Here is a 19,655-nt window from a genome sequence, read left to right on the forward strand (position 1 = left end):
GTCTTAAATCATTTAACCAGACATTAATCACGGTTTACACAGCCAGAGTTTGTACTGAAGGGACTGGAATAAGAATGACTGCCAAAGCAGCTTGATATTATTTTATCAAAGGAATGCTATATAAAAAAAAAAACTCCATTGGTTCACTTAAATGAGACGCAAATGGCCATTAATAGCCTACAACCCACTGATGTAACAGGAATATGATAACGGACCAGTGACCTCCAATCTACTCAACAGGACCTGTGTATGACACGGCCCTTTCAATAATTGTGCCGCAGATTATAGAGTATTCCGGTCTTTCTCCATCTCCTCTGAGATGAATTTACTGTACCTGTGATATCAAAGGCATAGTGGCCGTTCTCTGTGTCATCTGTCTGTCTGGAGACCGTGGAGCCCGTCAGTGGCAGCCTTCCCTGTTGGAAAGGAGAGAGGGGGGGGGGGGGGGTGACACACTGCCACAGATACTTGGGAAACACCTGGGACACATCTGGTGCTTGTTGGTTACCTGGTATATGAAGCCGCTCATCCGCGGACTAGCAGACAGCATGACGAGCACACTGGGAAACATCATGAGATAGCGCTCCTCTTTCTCCTATGGAGAACACACATTAACACAGATGCAGCATGAACGAATCCGACATGGCTGTGTGTCAAATACACACATTGACACCCACAGACAGAGATGAGTGTCTGAAAACTCTGGCAACGGGACGTGAAAATCAGTTGCGTCGATGATATTTGGGGAGCAATATCGTAGATTATGAATCCACAAATCATAATATTTCAGCTAAGTTAAAGATGCACTATAAAGAAATTGCTCTGCCATTTCCCGGTTGCTAAAATTCTAAATAATTCGCCAAATTTCAGTTTATGTGACAGAGCAAGTGAATATAGTGTAGAAAATCATTGTACCATCTAAACCGCTGTGAAATACAGTATTTTGCCCACAATCAAAAATATTGTATTTTCAGCTGTTTGAAGCTAGTTTACAAAACCGAAAGTAAGATACAAAAACTAAACATTAAAAAAGGGAAGCCTATAAAAAGCGCACATAGAACAGATCTACCACTTCTTAGAATTGCTTTCAATGAGAATGAAAGATTTGTAACTCACATTTCTATGTGAATATTGTCAGGTCTCCCAAAAAGTTACATATTGCAGCTTTAAAAAGGTAAAGAAAACAGGTTCTGTTTGAAAGGTGTTAGATAGATGTTGGTTGGTGCTTCAATAAGACCAAAACAAAGCCAGACATTTGTTCCCCTCAGCCCTCAGATCCTCATATTCGACCCCTACACAGAAACCACACTACAGGGGGGGGATGACTTTTCACTCTACAGTCTGTGGTTTCTGATTCATAATGAATTCAAATATTTGAATAACATTGGCTTAATGTGGGAGAGGCGGTGGCGATCACAATACAGGACTCATATTCAGAACGTGTTGGACGGAAACAAACTGATCTGCTCTGAATAAAGTCGTCAGGTGCTGAAATATTACAATTCTGAAAGGGGAAATAAGTCCTTGGATCGATTCGAAGCCTGTGAGTGAACAAACAAGCAACAATTTTACTTCCTGTTTGTCAAGCATAAAAAGTAACTGGTCCACCTCACTTTTCCCGTTATTTGCTTTGCCTAAGCACACATGCATGCTGCTCAAAACATTAATATCCATTCAACCACATGGCTGTGAAAGGAGCCATTGGAGTCGTTCATTTGAACTTTGACCTTCTCGGAGGTTACCTGTAGCGCTCCGTCTGGATAGTTGCCGATACACACAGATCTATGATTAGGTTACCGCCCCAATCCTAACATTAACCATTGGTAGACTCATCTTAGTTCAGCATATAAGGACACCCGTATCTGTTGCTCTCACCTCATTGGTCCCATTCTGCATGTGCACCTGAGACATGTAGGCCACGTGACCCAGAGACTTAATTCCGTCTCCCTCCCAGCCTCTCACTGGCTCTGACAGGATCTGTAGTTCCAGGTTCTTACGCTTCCGCAGGTCCTGACACTGGGTCTGAAATGAGAGGGAGAGGTGCCAATTAATGTATAGTGCATATGAGACACTGTTAGTGTGTGGTGGAAACAGACAGACAATAAGACAGCCATTTTAAGCCTGGGTTAATATAATATAAAATGTCCATGATACGGCATTACTGCAACAGGTATAACGAGTTACAGAGAACAGTTTACGGGACCAGAAGGGTGATTCCCCCTCTCACAAAGACAAAATGACAAAGCAACATCCACCAAGTTCTGACTCAGAAATAAAGAGCAGGAGCGTATGTAAATAGGCCTGGCGGACCCAAAAGAACAAGTTAACCTTTGGGAAGCACAAACACACGCCCTCAGCACACATCTCACACACAGACACCTCAAGAGACTACAGTACTCTCAGCCACAGTGGAAACTGCCTCTCAAACCATTTCTCCAACAGACACCTTGTATTGACTCTCATCTAACGCTCGTCTTCAAAATCTGTGCTGCTATTTCAGTAGCAACCCACCGTAGGAAAAAACTTTTCACTGAGGACATATTACACAGGAAGCAATATATTTTATCTATTAAAAAACTGCTGAGATGGGCGTATCAATGCCCTTTCACACAGGTTAATATAAGCACCCCCTATTTGACCTTTTTTATGTGATGCTCCTCCCGCTCAGTTTGGCAACATAAGAACTAGATACAGAAAACATTGACCCATCTTCAGATAAGCCTTTATTAATTTCATACAATGAAAATGTGCTTTCATGAAGACACTGAGCGCGGTTATTTGCACACAATAATGCGATTATTGTGGATAGTAAGGTTAATATAATAGTTTGTTTAAAACTTGCACATGCTTGGGAAGAAGAACGATTTCCATAATAATCCTGTTTACATGGACACATCTGAAATCAGGCTACCTGATGGGACTTTTGGTAAATGCAGAAAATCGCCAATCAAAATAAAACCTGCCACAGTGACCATGTTATTTTTACGAAAGCTTTTTGATTTGGAGTTCAGACATATAACGTTTGTATGTGAAAACTATTTATAAGAAGCATATTTTCAGAACTCACTTCACTCGCGCGCGTTAGAGGAAGGCTCTGACCTACTGGTCCTGGCACATGCACAGATCAAATACACCGCTGGAGTGCTGATCAAGCTGTTTACATGTCCTAATCATTCAAAAGATTGCGCAGAAACCCAGGCGTTTTAAATCGGCATGTGCTTTATTCGATTTTGACCTTACGCCGATTAGGATAAACATTGTACCCTGTTTACATGACTATTTCATAATTTGCCTACAGCCATAATCAGTTTAATATTAAAGGACTATTGTATGTAAATGTACTCACTGATAGTTTTCAGTGACTTGTCTTTCTCTCTGTAGTGTGTTAGTAATATAGAATAGATGACGCTACTATAGACTAGTAAGATTCTACAATGCACAGGGGTTCTGTACCTACCACCAAGCTCTTGAAGGCCACCGTTGCCTTCAAGATGTCACTGTAGTCCGGGTGGGCCTCCTGCAAGACAGTCAACAACAACACCAAAAACCTGTTAAATAACTTAGATTTTATACACACCACCTTATAAAAAGGCAGGGTTGAAAGTAAGCCGGTAGAGTCAATGGAAAATAATAAGTGGGTTACATAGTGGTTTGATGAGAACACTTCCAGTTTGCCAAGGCGGAGACGAGTTGCCGAGGCGGAGACGAGTGGCCGAGGCGGAGACGAGTGGCCGAGGCGGAGACGAGTGGCCGAGGCGGAGACGAGTGGCCGAGGCGGAGACGAGTGGCCGAGGCGGAGACGAGTGGCCAAGGCGGAGACGAGTGGCCAAGGCGGAGACGAGTGGCCAAGGCGGAGACGAGTGGCCAAGGCGGAGACGAGTGGCCAAGGCGGAGACGAGTGGCCAAGGCGGAGACGAGTGGCCGAGGCGGAGACGAGTGGCCGAGACAGAGACGAGTGGCCGAGACAGAGACGAGTGGCCGAAACAGAGACGAGTGGCCGAGACAGAGACGAGTGGCCGAGACAGAGACGAGTGGCCGAGACAGAGACGAGTGGCCGAGACAGAGACGAGTGGCCGAGACAGAGACGAGTGGCCGAGACAGAGACGAGTGGCCGAGACAGAGACGAGTGGCCGAGACAGAGACGAGTGGCCGAGACAGAGACGAGTGGCCGAGACAGAGACGAGTGGCCGAGACAGAGACGAGTGGCCGAGACAGAGACGAGTGGCCGAGACAGAGACGAGTGGCCGAGACAGAGACGAGTGGCCGAGACAGAGACGAGTGGCCGAGACAGAGACGAGTGGCCGAGACAGAGACGAGTGGCCGAGACAGAGACGAGTGGCCGAGAGAGAGACGAGTGGCCGAGACAGAGACGAGTGGCAGAGACAGAGACGTGCGCAGACAGCAGTGGACGCATCCATCGTGTGGTCTAATGACCATCGCAGAATGTAGTTACAATACACGTTTAGGGGTTTCGTAACTGAAGGCCGTTTCCATTCATCAAATGGTGGGCGCACAGAGCAATGTTCGGACGCTGGAATTATTTTGTGAGTGGACGAACGTGCACACACGGGTAGCTTACAGGAGAACCTTTTTCAAGTGATTGTTCGACAATCAGATGAAGACATCATGACTGGTTGTGTTAATGCCACATTGAAATGTAATACATGCCAAATGTTGTGACAATTCATTACTAAGCCTACAGAGATCATAAGAAATTAATAGGGATTCTATATGTAATTCTATGATTACACCTAGGCTATTACACGCACACACGGAGTACCGTACCAGTAAGAAATTAAATATACTTTCACCCCTGAATAAAGGTGGACGTAAAAAAAATAAAATGTAAATAATCCAACTACATTAAGATGTTTGGGAGGGATATCAAAACATGGTATAGCAATGGTATTTGAGCATTGAAGCGGAGTGCCATCTGGGACAGCAGAGGCGAGTTAAATTTCAGTTGCATATGGTTCTATAGATGGGCCTATAGAGAGTTAAGCAACTGCCCTCCATGTTGGCTCTAGATGAGGCCTACTGTACCTCCACGTGTCTCTCCAGCTCCTGCAGCAGGACAGGGTACTTGTCCAGCCTCATGAAGGGTTTACTCAGGCTGGTGGTCAGGGTCAGGATGCCTGGCGTACTGGCCCCCTGGCTCTCCATAAACGTACCCAGCTCCTCACTACAAAACAAACACACCCCCACACACACACACACACACACACACACCAGGCTTACGATGTAAAGAGATAAAGGGGAAAGATTCTACCAAGATTCCCCCCAAAAAAGACTTTGATTTTGGAGTGAACAATCAATTAAGTCAATGTTGAATTTGTTTGATAGTGAAAGGACAAAACTTAAAAAGATCCCACAGTATGAAAGATGCTAATTAGTTTAGTGTGAAATCGAAAGTGCCTCATCTGTCTCGAACAACAACCACAACTATAGATATCCTGTGTGCAGCTTCCTGTACGTGTGTGTTCTTTTCTCTGCAGTGCATCTTTTCACATTAACTGTGCAGCAAGAGACGAGGGAAATAAACAATTGTTGCAAAATAGCATACATGATTAATTTGCTAAACTAACATAATAATTACACAACCGCTTGATTCATTTCTTGGTTTTAATTACCACTACCGTGTGTGAAGGACCGCAGAGGATCCATTAAGAGGTGCACAGAGGCTCCGGGCTGATTGCAGTGAATGACACAGTGAGGATATGATGACGGTTGGCTACACACTGAAGGTCACTCATTCATAGTTACAACTGATAAGCGAGAAACCCCTCTGTCGTGTCCAATAATGTATATAAACCCTGGATTTGTAACGATATGCATTGGCCATTGAGAGGCATTGAAGCCACTGGTCGGCCATTTTGGCACTCCCAAGTAGGAGTCCTCCATAGGAATGAATGAAATTCTACAGTATTTAAATTAAAATGTTTCAAGGACAAAATATAAGTATTTTTTGTTGTTGTACTGGGGACAGTAACATTAGCACGCACAAAAAAATACTTTAAAAGGAAAATGTTTATATATATTTTTTTTCTTCTTTTTATGTTTAGCTCAGATATAATTTAAAGTATGCATTAAGGAGTCTGTAATAGAAAAACAAATGCAGACGCATTTATTAGTATCTCCATAACTTCCAAAATCTTTTTTTTTTTTTTTTACAACACAGGAGGAGTACCAAGATGGCTGCGAGGTGGCTTCAACACAAGCCCCCTCCCTCCCTGTCAGTCATCCAGGGTTTATATATACACATCATTGGTTACACCTCTACATTTAGAGAGAGAAAGTATGACACCTAGTGGGTGAAAGAGAAACACCAACTAATTCCAAAGTTATCCACAAAAACATGCCATTTTCCTTGCATTGTTATACTGACTGTTGAATTCAATGAAATGTGAATAAAATTTAGATTAATGTAATGCAGAACTGAGACGCCAATAAGGCCTGACCTGTGGTCAGTGAGTACGCAGACAGCTGAAGGGTGACTGGAGCAGTAGGACAGGTACAGCATCCTGATCTGGCCAATCAGGTTGAGGTAGCAGGCAGCCACTCGCTGCTGGCTCTCTGGAACCCTGCAACACACACAGAGAGAAGTGGGTGAGTTAGTTGGTAGGACAACAGTTGGGTTGTTCCTGTATCTTTGGTTTCAGATATCGGTCACTAGGGGGTGCACGTCGTCCGAGGCCATCCAATCTAGATCAACATCTCAACAGAATAGCTGGTAGAAACAGTCCGGCATGTAAAAAGTCTAGTGGCAGATTTGACATGCGGTTAGGGTAATGTGGTTTGATTCAGTTGCCTCAAATTAGCAGTGCCTCCACCACAGCCATTAACACTCTCAGACGCTTACTTGGTACACTCCTCCAGAGCCAGAACCAGGCCCTGCTGGAAGGTGAGGATCTCCTCCAGGTTAGCACCCAGAATGCCACTGTCTGTAACACTCAGCCTGGACACCACACAACAGAGAACATAGAATTATAATGAGTAGAATGAATACTCATTAACAAAATATGTTAAACAAGGTACATACAGTGGGACAAAAAAGTATTTAGTCAGCCACCAATTGTGCAAGTTCTCCCACTTAAAAAGATGAGAGGCCTGTAATTTTCATCATAGGTACACTTCAACTATGACAGACAAAATGAGGAAAAAAAATCCAGAAAATCACATTGTAGGATTTTTTATGAATTTTTTTATATATATATATTTTGTCTGTCTTAGTTGAAGTGTACCTATGATGAAAATTACAGGCCTCTCATCATTTTAAGTGGGAGAACTTGCACAATTGGTGGCTGACTAAATACTTTTTTGCCCCACTCTAGGTCATTCTAAGAGAGATTCACAATGACAAAGTTCTTAAGTAATTGGTATTTTAAGATGAATAAACATCTGAATGAATCCTCCATCCTTGTTCTTGAAGCTTACTTGTCGCTTGCCAGTAGAGGTCGTAGGTAAGAGCTCAAGACTGTCTGCAGCTCCTTGACAAACTCCCGCTCATGCTCCTGGATGTCTTGCACCACCTGAGAAAGATAATTGAAATAAGCCACATCCCACATCCATGGTGTTACAGCCTATACAGTTCCCCTAAGCAAAGCTGTCATGGCCCAGCGCATACGGAGCTGTAGAAAAGGGAGATCCAATGGGAGAGGGCCCACTCACCACACTGTAGTAGTTCTTGGTAAGTTGAGTGGCTTTAGGAGACACAGGCTTATCTGCAGGGCATAAAGGAATTAGAACCCGAGTTTTGGAGCAGCAAGTGACATGCAAAATTATCTAGTCTAAATCCATTCCAGGTACTACATAGACTCGTCCCCAACCCGACCCACCGCAGGGCTTGACCTCGCGGACATAGTTGCTGGGGAACCAGCCCGTCTTGCCGTTGAGCGTGCCCTCCCACCAGCCGCCCTCCTCCTGGCGCGACACACCGATCAGGTCTCCCTTGTTGAAGGACAGCTCATCCTCGTTATTCTGCTTGAATTGGAAGCGCGCCTTCACCAGCAGCAGCCCGCCCCCGCCGTTCTCCGACATCTCCTGGTTGGGTAGAATGCGTGTCAGTTTACTGAGTGGTAAACAACCGCAACGACCAGTATTGGGGTCCATTCCATTTCAATGCAGCCAATTCAGGACATAAAAAAAGACATTCTTGAGATGGAATTGACATGAACTCTGTGAGCTGTGCGTGTGTTTGTGTGACCCTACCACTGGTTTGGATGGTCTGCGCAGGGACTTGGATGAGGATAGTGTGTGGGAAGAGGTGGACTGACTAGGAGCGGATGTGCCGGACTGGGGACATGACCTCTCAGTGCCACAGTCTGTGGAGCAAAAACACAGACCGAGACTTTTGAATATTTCATTATGATCCACAAAAAAAAAAGACATTGTGAGTGCAAGGACTCAAATAACTTAGGTTATATAGATGTTTGTCAGTCAGTCGTGAATACAACAACTTACATCATTCTTATAATCAAGTACAAAAATCCCTGTCACATTTATACAATTACTCATAACAGATGAGATGACACAAACATCTCGCTCTCTCATACACGTCAGTGCTGCTTCAGTAGTTAGGTTAAACAGCATTGGGCTGTGTACTGCACAGTGGTAGCAGCTTGTTGATGAGAAGGTGTTTCAGTGCAGGCTGTTGGCTCTGCTGCGCTTGACAGAATCACCTCAACTCTGCTAGCTAGAATTGATCCCCGGCCAGCTCAGAGCAGCCATCTAACACAGACAAGCCCAGAGACCTTGTTGTACATTATCAATGACAAACATCAGAGGGCAAAGGCCTAATGATTCATACCTCTAATGTGCTTACACTCATATTTATTTGGATGTTGAAGCTAAAACATTTATTTCGGTTCTACAACATTTTGGATTAGTTGTGTTTTATATGACGCGACAGTACAGAATGTACTTATTTGAGGGTATTTTCATACATACAGTATCAGTCAAACGTTTGGACACACCTACTCAATCAAGGGTTTTTCTTTATTTTTACTATTTTCTACATTGTAGAATAATAGTGAAGACATCAAAACTATAATATAAACACATATAGAATCGTGTAGTAACCCCCAAAAAGTGTTAAACAAAATCTAAATGTATTTGAGATTCTTCAGAAGCCAACCTTTGCCTTGATGAGAGCTTTGCACACTCTTGGCATTCTCTCATCCAGCTTGATGAGGTACCTGGAATGTATTTCAATTAACAGGTGTGCCTTGCTAAAAGTTAATCTGTGGAATTTCTTTCCTTCTTAGTGTGTTTGTGCCAATCACTTGTGTTGTGTGACAAGGTAGGGGTGGTATACAGAAGATAGCCCTATTTGGTAAAAGACCAAGTCCATATTATTATGGCAAGAACATATCAAATAAGCAAAGAGAAACGACAGTCCATCATTACTTTAACACATGGTCAGTCAATCCGACAAATGTCAAGAACTTTGAAAGTCTCTTCAAGTACAGTAGCAAAAACCATCAAGAGCTATGATGAAACTGGCTCTCATGAGAACCGCCACAGGAAAGGAAGACCCAGAGTTACCTCTGCTGCGGAGGATAAGTTCATTAGAGTTAACTGCACCTCAGATTGCAACCCAAATAAATGCTTCAGAGAAAGCTACAAAGAAACCACTAAAGGACACAAACAAGAAGAAGAGGAGGAGACTTGCTTGGGCCAAGAAACACGAGCAATGGACATTAGACTGGTGGAAATCTATCCTTTGGTCTGATTAGTCCAAATTTGACATTTTTGGTTCCAATCGGCATGTCTGTGAGACGCAGAGTAGGTGAACGGATTATCTCTGCATATGTGGTTCCCACCGTGAAGCATGGAGGAGGTGTGATGGTGCTTTGCTGGTGACACGGTCTGTGATATATTTAGAATTCAAAGCACACTTAACCAGCATGGCTACCTCAGCATTCTGCAGCAATACGGCATCCCATCTGGTTTGTGATTAGTGGGACTATCAGTTGTTTTTCCACAGGACAATGACCCAAAACACATCTCCAGGCTGTGTAAGTGCTATTTGACAAAGAAGGAGAGTGATGGAGTGCTGCATCAGATGACCTGGCCTCCACAATCACCCAACCTCAACCCAACTGAGATGGTTTGCAATGAGTTGGACCGCAGAGTGAAGGAAAAGCAGCCAACAAGTGTTCAGTATTAGAGGTCAACCGATTATGATTTTTCAACACCGACCAAAAAAAGCCGATACCGATTAAATAATGACAATTATAACAATACTGAATAAACACTTATTTTAACTTAATAAAATACATTTAGTCTCACATAAATAATGAAACATGTTCAATTTGGTTGAAATATTACAAAAACAAACTGTTGGAGAAGAAAGTAAAAGTGCAATATTTGCCATGTAAAAAAGCTAACTTAATATGAAAGCTGGTGGTTCCTTTTAACATGAGTCTTCAATGTTCCCAGGTATGACGTTTTAGGTTGTAGTTATCCTGTTGGAACTAGGGGGCAGTATTATCATTTTTGGAAAAAAAACGTTCCCGTTTTAAACGGGATATTTTGTCAGGACAAGATGCTAGAATATGCATATAATTGACAGCTTTGGATAGAAAACACTAACGTTTCCAAAACTGTAAAGATATTGTCTGTGAGTATTACAGAACTGATGTTGCAGGCGAAAGCCTGAGAAAAATCCAATCCGGAAGTGCCCCAGGTTTTGGAAAGTGCTGCGTTCCAATGAGTCCCTATTGAGCTGTGAATGTGCCATCAACGAGCTTACGCTTTCTACTTATTCCCCAAGGTGTCTACAGCCTTGTGACGTAGTTTTACGCATTTATGTTGAAGAATAGCCGTAGGCGGCCACATTGCGTAAGTGGTCACATGATGGCTCCGAGAGAGATTATTGCGTAAAATACAGAGGTAGCCATTACTCCAATCGGTCCTACTGAAAAACGAATTGTCCCGATGGATATATTATCGAATAGATATTAGAAAAAAACCTTGAGGATTGATTATAAACAACGTTAGCCATGTTTCTGTCAATATTATGGAGCTAATTTGGAATATTTTTCGCAGTTTTCATGACTGCAATTTCCGGGCGATTTCTCAGCCAAACGTGAAGAACAAACAGAGCTATTTCGCCTACAAAAATAATATTTTGGGAAAAAAATTAACTTTGGCTATTTACCTGGGAGTCTCGTGAGTGAAAACATCCGAAGTTCAAAGGTAAACGATTTAATTTGATGGCTTTTCTGATTTGTGACAAGGTTGCCTGCTGCTAGCAAGACATAATGCTATGCTAGGCTATCGATAAACTTACACAAATGCTTGTCTAGCTTTGGCTGTAAAGCATTTTTTGAAAATCTGAGATGACAGGGTGATTAACAAAAGGCTAAGCTGTGTCTCAATATATTTCATTTGTGATTTTCATGAATAGGATTTTTTTCTAGGGATATTTATGTCCGTTGCGTTATGCTAATTAGTTTCAGCCGATGATTACGCTCCCGCATGCGGGTTTGGGAGTCACAAGAAGATAAGGAATTATAGGACTATTTCTCTATACATTTGTATTTCATATACCTTTGACTATTGGATGTTCTTATAGGCACTATAGTATTTACAGCCTAATCTCTTTCAGTGAAATACGGAACCGTTCCGTATTTTATCTAATGGGTGGCATCACTAAGTGTAAATATTGCTGTTACATTGCACAACCTTCAATGTTATGTCATAATTATGTACAATTCTGGCAAATTAATTACGGTCTTTGTTAGGAAGAAATGGTCTTCACACAGTTCACAACGAGCCAGGCAGCCTAACTGCTGCATATTTCCTGACTCATCTTGCATAGAACGCAAGAGAACTTACACAATTTCCCTAGTTAAAAGAAATTCATGTTAGCAGGCAATTTTAACTAAATATGCAGGTTTAAAAATATATACTTGTGTATTGATTTTAAGAAAGGCATTGATGTTTATGGTTAGGTACACATTGGTGCAACGACAGTGCTTTTTTCACGAATGCGCTTGTTAAATCACACGTTTGGCGAAGTAGGCTGTGATTCGGTGATAAATTAACAGGCACCGCATCGATTATATGCAATACAGGACAAGCTAGATAAACTAGCAATATCATCAACCATGTGTAGTTAACTAGTGATTATGTTAAGATTTATTATTTTTCATAAGTTTAATGCTAGCTAGCAACTTACCGTGGCTCCTTGCTGCACTCACATAACAGGTAGTCAAGCCTGCCACGGTGTCCTCGTGGAGTGCAATGTAATCAGCCATAATTGATGTCCAAAAATGCAGATTTTCAAGTTTTCATAACAATCGGCACTAATTAATCGGTCGACCTCTACTCATTATATGTGGGAACTCCTTCAAGACTGTTGGAAAAGCATTCCAGATGACTACCCCATGAAGCTGGTTGAGAAAATGCAAAGCTGTCATCAAGGCAAAGGGTGGCTGCTGTAGTAGGATGTCCCTTGGGGGCATCCGTACCTAGGTAGGACATGCAAGGGTTAGGTTAATAAACAGGCTGAAGCTAGAACCTCGTTGTCGCGCAGTATCGTCTGCTGTCTTTTTACTGTCCCACTCTGCCTAACCTGGTTTACAGCTTTGGACAAGGTAAGCTGGGAATCCAACTGTAATTTTTCAGAAAGTGATATATTCCTTATTCCGACTACAATCCGATCTCGGATCAGCTCTTCCCTGAGCGCGCCAAACTGACAATGTTCTGCTAGTTTGTGAACAGCTGTGATAAAACTGTCGGTGGTTTCACCCTGCTCCTGTTTGCGCATATTAAACCTAGCTCTCTCAAAAATAATGTTAAAAATATGTGTTATTTCATAATTTCAATGTCGTCACTATTATTTTACAATGTAGAAAAATTGTAAAAATAAACTTGACTGGTACTCTCTGTTTAGAAATTAAAGCACTTTATGCATCTAGTACCTCCATTTGAAGGCATCATCATTATTTGAACAAATTCACTTATAGTGTATTAAAGTAGTCAAAAGTATCATATTTGGTCCCATATTCCTACAAACTTGTTGGATGCATTTGCAGTTTGTTTTGGTTGCGTTTCAGATTATGTTGTGCCCAATAGAAATGAATAGTAAATCATGTATTGTAGGTTGATTTGGACATTAACAAAATCATCTTCAAAGAGCTGACTAACAAACTCTCCGCATTCTCAGACAGGAGGAAAACCTTGTAGGACTACCAGACTAATACTGGAAAACACCTGGCAGCCATCATGTGAGAGGATTCCCTTGAAGGAGCAGTGATGCATCAGCTCTTTATGATTCACATAGAGATAAGACAAACAGCCATCCAGCCGCAGCAGTACCAACAGACCTGGGCATGTCTCTGCCACAGCCACACTCTTTCCCAATGCAAGCTGCTAAAACAAAGCCAAATATAGACCCATAGCCATCCTTTACAACTTAGCCAACACAGTATTATATCTATACTTGTATCGGTGTCGGGAAGTGACAGCAAATCCTCTTTTAATGAGCTAACACATGACTTTACATGATACATGTGCATCCTTGTTGGCTGGTAAGGAGTCTAAATCCACTTTCCAAGGAGGGACAGTGTCCCGGAGTAACACCTTTGTCTAATCTCCTTTCATTATAGGAGTGTATCATCGCTAAGCTATTTAGACATGTTTTGATAGAGAGCCAACCATCTGGAAGACAGGATTAGCCAGATATCCTCTTAGCTATACAGACGGAGACCATTGTAATGAGAATTTATAAAGAGAGATTGGCAAAGCCGGTATCTCTGACACTGATCAGTGAGTCATGTTATTTACCATATTGCTACAGTCTGGACATGACTCTGGAGGGAAAAACAGCCCGATCATGTTTTTATTCAACCTTTTGGACCTGATAAAAACAAATCCATTGGAGACCTGGCCATGTATGCTACAGGAAAGACCCATCCAGGTATCAAACTACAAAAGGTGCCTCCGGGGTTCTGAGTTCCCCTTTTACAATTGAGGGCACTCCCATCAGCATTAGGCCTACGTACTGTATATCCATGTTGGTTCAGCCAACAATTTCTAGGGCACCGCCAAGAGTCAAAGCCAATCTTGACCTCACTCCCATTCCTCATCATTTTGCAGCTGCAGATGGGCCAAAAGAGCAAAAACAACAGGCCAGTATAGTAGAAGTTGTTGTGTTTCTCTTAGTGCTGTGTGTGTGTGTGTGTGTGTGTGTGTGTGTGTGTGTGTGTGTGTGTGTGTGTGTGTGGGGAGGGGGGTTATCACACGGATTCCACATGCCTCAGCACATGCAGTGAGACGCCCAGACAAGCCCTGTAGTCAGCAGCCCCCTCCTTGTGGCCTGGCAACCACTGCTTCTTGCAGCTGCACTGTCAGATTGTGCACACAAGCACACAGAGAGACAGCGACAGAGAGAGGACACTGTGCGGAGGGAGGCTTGCCAGAAAATCACAGGCAGCAGAAACACAGAGAGATGCCTCTTCTTGATCACATTAAAGCGCATGTGACTAATTCAGCCCAAATGAACAGCACTAGATGTTTTGAAGATTGGCAAATAGCTTCTGGTCCTCTCAGACGCCATTAGATGATTTGCATATCAAGCTGATCACATCACTGAGAGGAGAGAGGGCAGAGCGAGAGCTTTTGGTCCAGTTTTCATGCTGTGGCCTGTACTATCCATGCTCTCTGATGAGGACTGGCGCTAAGACAACTTCAAACTGATAACGAGACTGTAACAGATACAGTGAACTGATGGCTTTGAAGACATTGAAAGCTTTTAGACTTCGCAGCAATAGCTTCGCACTAGCAAAAAAGACAAACACTGGTTCGATTGGAGTGACAGTATCGGGCTGCACCGTTGCTTTGACTTAAAATACAATTTCCTCATATTGACAATGAAACACTGTATCCACCAAGTAAATTCCACTCATACCACTGAACTTGCTGCAACGAATAAAGCCTTATTCAAGCTCAGCCAGGTGTCTTACGAATGCAATGTGACAGAAAAGAGCCAGGCGTGTTCAGTAGGACGAGAGCCAAAGACACGGTAGTCATCATAGTAAATATGGTACTCTGCAGGAGGCCCATAAAAACAGCGAGACACAGCGATGCTAGCTGCCTGTGAACAAGACACCTTTCATGATTCACCAGGCCTTCTGGGACCAATCCAGGCAACAAAACAAAAACATGACAAGCATGTTTACACCCTCACAGACATGGCAGAGTGCGTTAGAAACGACAACGCTACACGTGGTCATTAGGAGTCTCGGCAGTGCACACGCTAACAAGTAGCTGTAAAATGATTCACTCCACTTGGCTCCTCTTTTAGAGAGGGCAGATTAGTCATGTGGCATACATGTGTATTATCTTTAGTAGCATACACATCAATGATTACAACGTTACTTTGCATGACAATGAAGGCGAGTATATATTATTTCAGTCTCAGCCTTAAAAAAAAAACATTATGGTCTTTATTCAGTGGGGTGCAAAGTTTACAACCTTGAAGATAGAAGTATAAGCTAGTTGTATAGAGTGAGAATCATGCCCGTTTTACACAGTGCATTTCTATCTGAATGTGTTGTAGCTTTGCATCCTCCCGAATAAGGCCCAGAGCAGATCAATACAGTCATCAGACTGACCTTGGGTGGCAAAGTTGACTCCCAGCAGAGTGGTCAGCACTTTGTTAAAGTTCTCCCCAGTGTACAGGCACTCTGGTTCAAATCCCTGGCAGGAGAGGAGAAAAGACACAAAGAAGACACTTTCAATTCAGAAGCAAAATGCCTAGCTGCTCATATGACGGACTAAAAACAGCAGAGGAAGAGAAGTAGGTCAAAAATCATTAGCATCAGAGAGGCTTTTCACTGATAACAAAGAAGTAGGAGATGCTGCCTTGCTAACTATCACACTGAGAAGCCTGACTGCAGCCCAGCAACAACACACAATGGAATACGACTTGCACACAACAAGACAGAGACATGTTGAATGTGAACCATATTTTTAGTGGCATAGCGGTTTTGGTAACGAAACAGGCGGTTCCCTCCTCATTTGCCATTCGATGCACACTAAGCACTTGCTCGCTCTCTGTCTCCCGGCCTCACAGACAGTCAGCTATCCACTTTCCTCTAGCAGCTATAGTTTCACATTTTAAATAAAACATCTTAGATATAGAGTTTGGGTAGCAGGGCATGAGGAATCGGTTGACTATCTAGCCCTTCAGAGCCAAAGCTACTGTGACTCAGTGGTAGTGCATAAGCCACGCTTCAGCTTTGGTAAGACTATCACAACACATTTGGCTCACTGTTAACCATGTCAAGGTGAAAGACTACTGGGGCAGCTTGTAATACTGACATATGTTAATCTGTTGCTTGTTCATTTTTGACAACATCCACAGAGAACCGAAGCATGGATCAAAACACAGTTACTTAAAAGCTAAACAATCTGGCATCGGAGGCTAAAATATGACATATGAAACTCACTTGTCCGTCTTTGTCAAAAAGCCTTGAGCAGGGGCTGGGTAGTATGTGACTCACATATGTTATAACTGTATATTACTGTAGATGTCTATGAAAAAAAAGATACTGCAGGCTCAGGCTGTATATATATATATTCAACTATACTGTAGTCGACTAGAACTGGTCAAGTTGGCCCTCAATCCGTTGCTGCTGCTTCCCCTTTCTGCATCTCTGCGCAGAAAGGAAAAGTTGAGAGAGTGACTGCTCGCTTTCTCTCGTCACATGACAGCCCCACGTGCCTAGTTTGTCTGTGGTTAAGAAAAAGAGAGAGGGTTTCAGCATCACATCACTGACCAGAGCAAGGGAAGGGCCGAACTGCAATGGTCCGAAAAAAAAAAAAAAGTCAAGATGACATTTTACTGGGACTCTCCAAATCCTTACGGTTGTGAGCTACTGCACTGCCGCAAAGGCTCTAATTATGGAGGAGAAGTGGGATCGCTGCATGAAAGCAGAAGGGACCTCCCAAAACAAAAACAGGCCAGCCAGCATTTCTCTTCCTCAACCACTTGACTTGCAGCAGCGAGCCTGGCTGATTCAATTACTTTTTTTTTAACAAACCAACTTATGTGGTTCAAGACCAGAAAGGACTATTTATAAAAGGTTGAGGAGTGAGAGGCACGACTGTCCAACACGGCAGTCCCTATACTGCATAGGGAAGGAAAGGACTTCCACCACCCTCATATTATCTGCATCACCATTCATTGTGCTGGAAATATGTTAGGCCTGAGGGAGAGACTAGTTTAGTGCGGATTCTGCTGAATATGCTACATGCAGACATAAATATCAATGTGACTTCTTATTGTGGCTAAAGGGGGGGAGGGTGGGGGGTCATTTTCACTTGAAAGGTAGAGAGTACAGCTAGATTTCTGTTGAATTGCATTGTTGCTCAATGTACACTGCTCAAACAGTGGACAGTGGAGCCTTATTCAAGACAGAAGTAGTCTCAGTTGAGACCCATCAACAAGCCGCTGTCTGTCTGTTCTGTGGGAGTGACTGAAAGCATGCCTACTTAAGAGGGTAGCCCCATTCCACAAGGCAAGCAAGAGACATGTGCCAAAAACATTCTACATGCAGAAGAAAACAACCTGTGCTGAAATAACAGAAAACCAGTTCTAGGCAAGTTAAGACTGTAACCTGTGTTGAATATATTGCCACAGTCATGCAGTATTCTTTTCTAACCATGGCTTCACATTTCTCAGCTATGACACCAATCCTCAAATAAGTTTGTAGTTAACCATTTACTGGAGAATAGAAACAAGAATTCGGCAACCAACTCAAGTCAAAATGTCCAACAAAAACAAACACATTATCATATAAGATGTGTTCGAAAAGCATTTCACTACACCCCCGCGAAATATGTGTATGCGACCATTAAAATGTGATAGAAGAAAGCAAAACATTGCAACATAAAATAGATTAAACAACCACCACAAACAAAAGATATTTGAAATGACTTACCTCTACTTTCAAGGATGTACATCCTCTCAAAAACTCCTTGATATTAGCGATGCAGTCGGCTTCGTTTCTCGGATCCTGACAGTACTAAAAAGAGACACGAAACAAATATATAAAAACATAGCCTACCTTGGAGATAAAGATAACGGGTTAATTTGGTTTAATTATAGGCGTTGACGCAAATGACAACTCAAGATGGGAAAAGAAACAAAGTAACAATCCACTGTATCCTTTAGAATGTTGGTATATCTTACAGTTTACAAAGTAACTGTGGATTCTTCCTACGCCTGTCTCATTCATGTATACATAAACCCACCAGGTCATAAACCCACCTCTCGCTCAAACTCGCTCAAGGGGGCAGTCGCATCAGGAAGCGAGCCTTTGAGGAGGAAGTGACGTGCAGATGACCTCTCACTTCTCCGCTGCGTTGCGTCTTATTTTTTTGTCTAGTCAGTGACAATCATCCGTTTAAATAGGATGAAATTAATTTATTAGAGTGCCTACAGCCGATGTATGCTAAATGAATCATGTATGTTTTCCTTTGTTTTACGGACTGCATTCAGTTGGCCTGTACAAAATACATTACAGTGAATGTCTGGTACCCCATAAAATCAACCTGCTAAAAGTGCAACGCTGCATATCGATATGCGTGCATGTTGATTGTTTGTCATTCTGTCTCGGAGCCTACTTTTTGTATCACAAAATGCACGTGGAACTACTATACATTCATAAGACCACAATTAATAAAAGTGATATATTCTAAGTTTAACTTGTAGCCATCACATCATTCTAAAATTGTACCCTAGATAGTCTTTCATGTGATATGACTTCAACATAAACAACAGATGCAAATGCATCTAGCACAGGTGGGAAAAAGCATTGGATAGCAGAATGTGCATCAGTTTGAATATATAAGGATATTTGGTGACTTAATGTGTTTTGGAACGTTATAGTTACTTTTAAGACTAAACCACAGAACAATAACTAAACTCTTTCCGAGTCGTTAGTGAACTTCAGAATGCGGAACACTTTTTTCACTTCACAGGAAGTCAGCAAGTTATCCTATACAAATGTAACAATATTTTACATTATTGATATATGGCTCATCGTAAAGTTGCATGTGGCACATTCATTTATTCCAAATGTTTTAACTAAGACATGTTACATTACATTTCTCGAATGGAGATGAGCAATTTGATCATTCTACCCCTCCCTTCCTCTCCAGAGACGCTGCCAGTGTTTTTTTCCCCTCGCATTTGAAAAGCGTTATGACTTTGTAAATGACTTTTCCCGTTATCACTCACTGTTATGTTGCACTTATAACAGTGCATTTACAATGCTGCGCTTACCTTTGGAACAGAGCCGGGCACGAGCCGCTCGATAAGTTTGCACAGGACGACCCCATCTTTCAGAGATGTTTTCAGAAATTCCTCTGGGTCAGCTATGTTCTTCTTGGGTGAATTAAGTACCCCTAAAGATATCAGCCACGTAACCGTCTGCTCTTCTGGGTTCATATCTCCAATTTACCCTCCTTATTATGCATCCCCAACGAAGGCGCAAAGTTCCAGAACTCTGTATCAAAATGTTGTTACCCACATCCGTATCACACTTCTGCTTGTAAAAACTCCGTTAGCACTAGTATGGGGGTAGCCCTACTGGTTAATAACAAGCACTGTACAAAGACATATAGCCATTAACCCTTGT

General features: G+C 42.5%; 1 protein-coding gene across 8 annotated transcripts in view; it reads right to left on the reverse strand.

Moving 5' to 3' along the window:
* The window catches only part of LOC110488746 (rho guanine nucleotide exchange factor 6), a 32,911-nt gene extending 13,256 nt beyond the window's left edge, over positions 1 to 19,655 (reverse strand). For 2 of the 8 annotated variants that reach the window (XM_021561083.3, XM_036942891.2), the window contains exons 1-14: positions 19,301 to 19,655; positions 17,955 to 18,038; positions 15,624 to 15,708; positions 8,209 to 8,321; positions 7,836 to 8,040; positions 7,669 to 7,721; positions 7,435 to 7,529; positions 6,860 to 6,955; positions 6,459 to 6,581; positions 5,044 to 5,182; positions 3,458 to 3,517; positions 1,876 to 2,022; positions 509 to 595; positions 335 to 416 (exon numbers count right to left, since the gene is read on the reverse strand). In XM_021561083.3, coding sequence (XP_021416758.1) covers positions 335 to 416; positions 509 to 595; positions 1,876 to 2,022; positions 3,458 to 3,517; positions 5,044 to 5,182; positions 6,459 to 6,581; positions 6,860 to 6,955; positions 7,435 to 7,529; positions 7,669 to 7,721; positions 7,836 to 8,040; positions 8,209 to 8,321; positions 15,624 to 15,708; positions 17,955 to 18,038; positions 19,301 to 19,465 — 1,534 coding nt within the window. In that variant the 5' untranslated portion in view covers positions 19,466 to 19,655. Of the gene's footprint in view, positions 1 to 334; positions 417 to 508; positions 596 to 1,875; positions 2,023 to 3,457; positions 3,518 to 5,043; positions 5,183 to 6,458; positions 6,582 to 6,859; positions 6,956 to 7,434; positions 7,530 to 7,668; positions 7,722 to 7,835; positions 8,041 to 8,208; positions 8,322 to 15,623; positions 15,709 to 16,460; positions 16,737 to 17,954; positions 18,039 to 18,205; positions 18,398 to 19,300 lie in introns of those variants that run through there. The other 6 variants (XM_090198331.1, XM_036942892.2, XM_090198330.1 and 3 more) reach the window with 3 other exon arrangements.

Source organism: Oncorhynchus mykiss, chromosome 14 (genome assembly GCF_057628025.1).
Source record: "Oncorhynchus mykiss isolate SJ-2025 chromosome 14, ASM5762802v1, whole genome shotgun sequence".
NCBI lineage: Eukaryota > Metazoa > Chordata > Actinopteri > Salmoniformes > Salmonidae > Oncorhynchus > Oncorhynchus mykiss.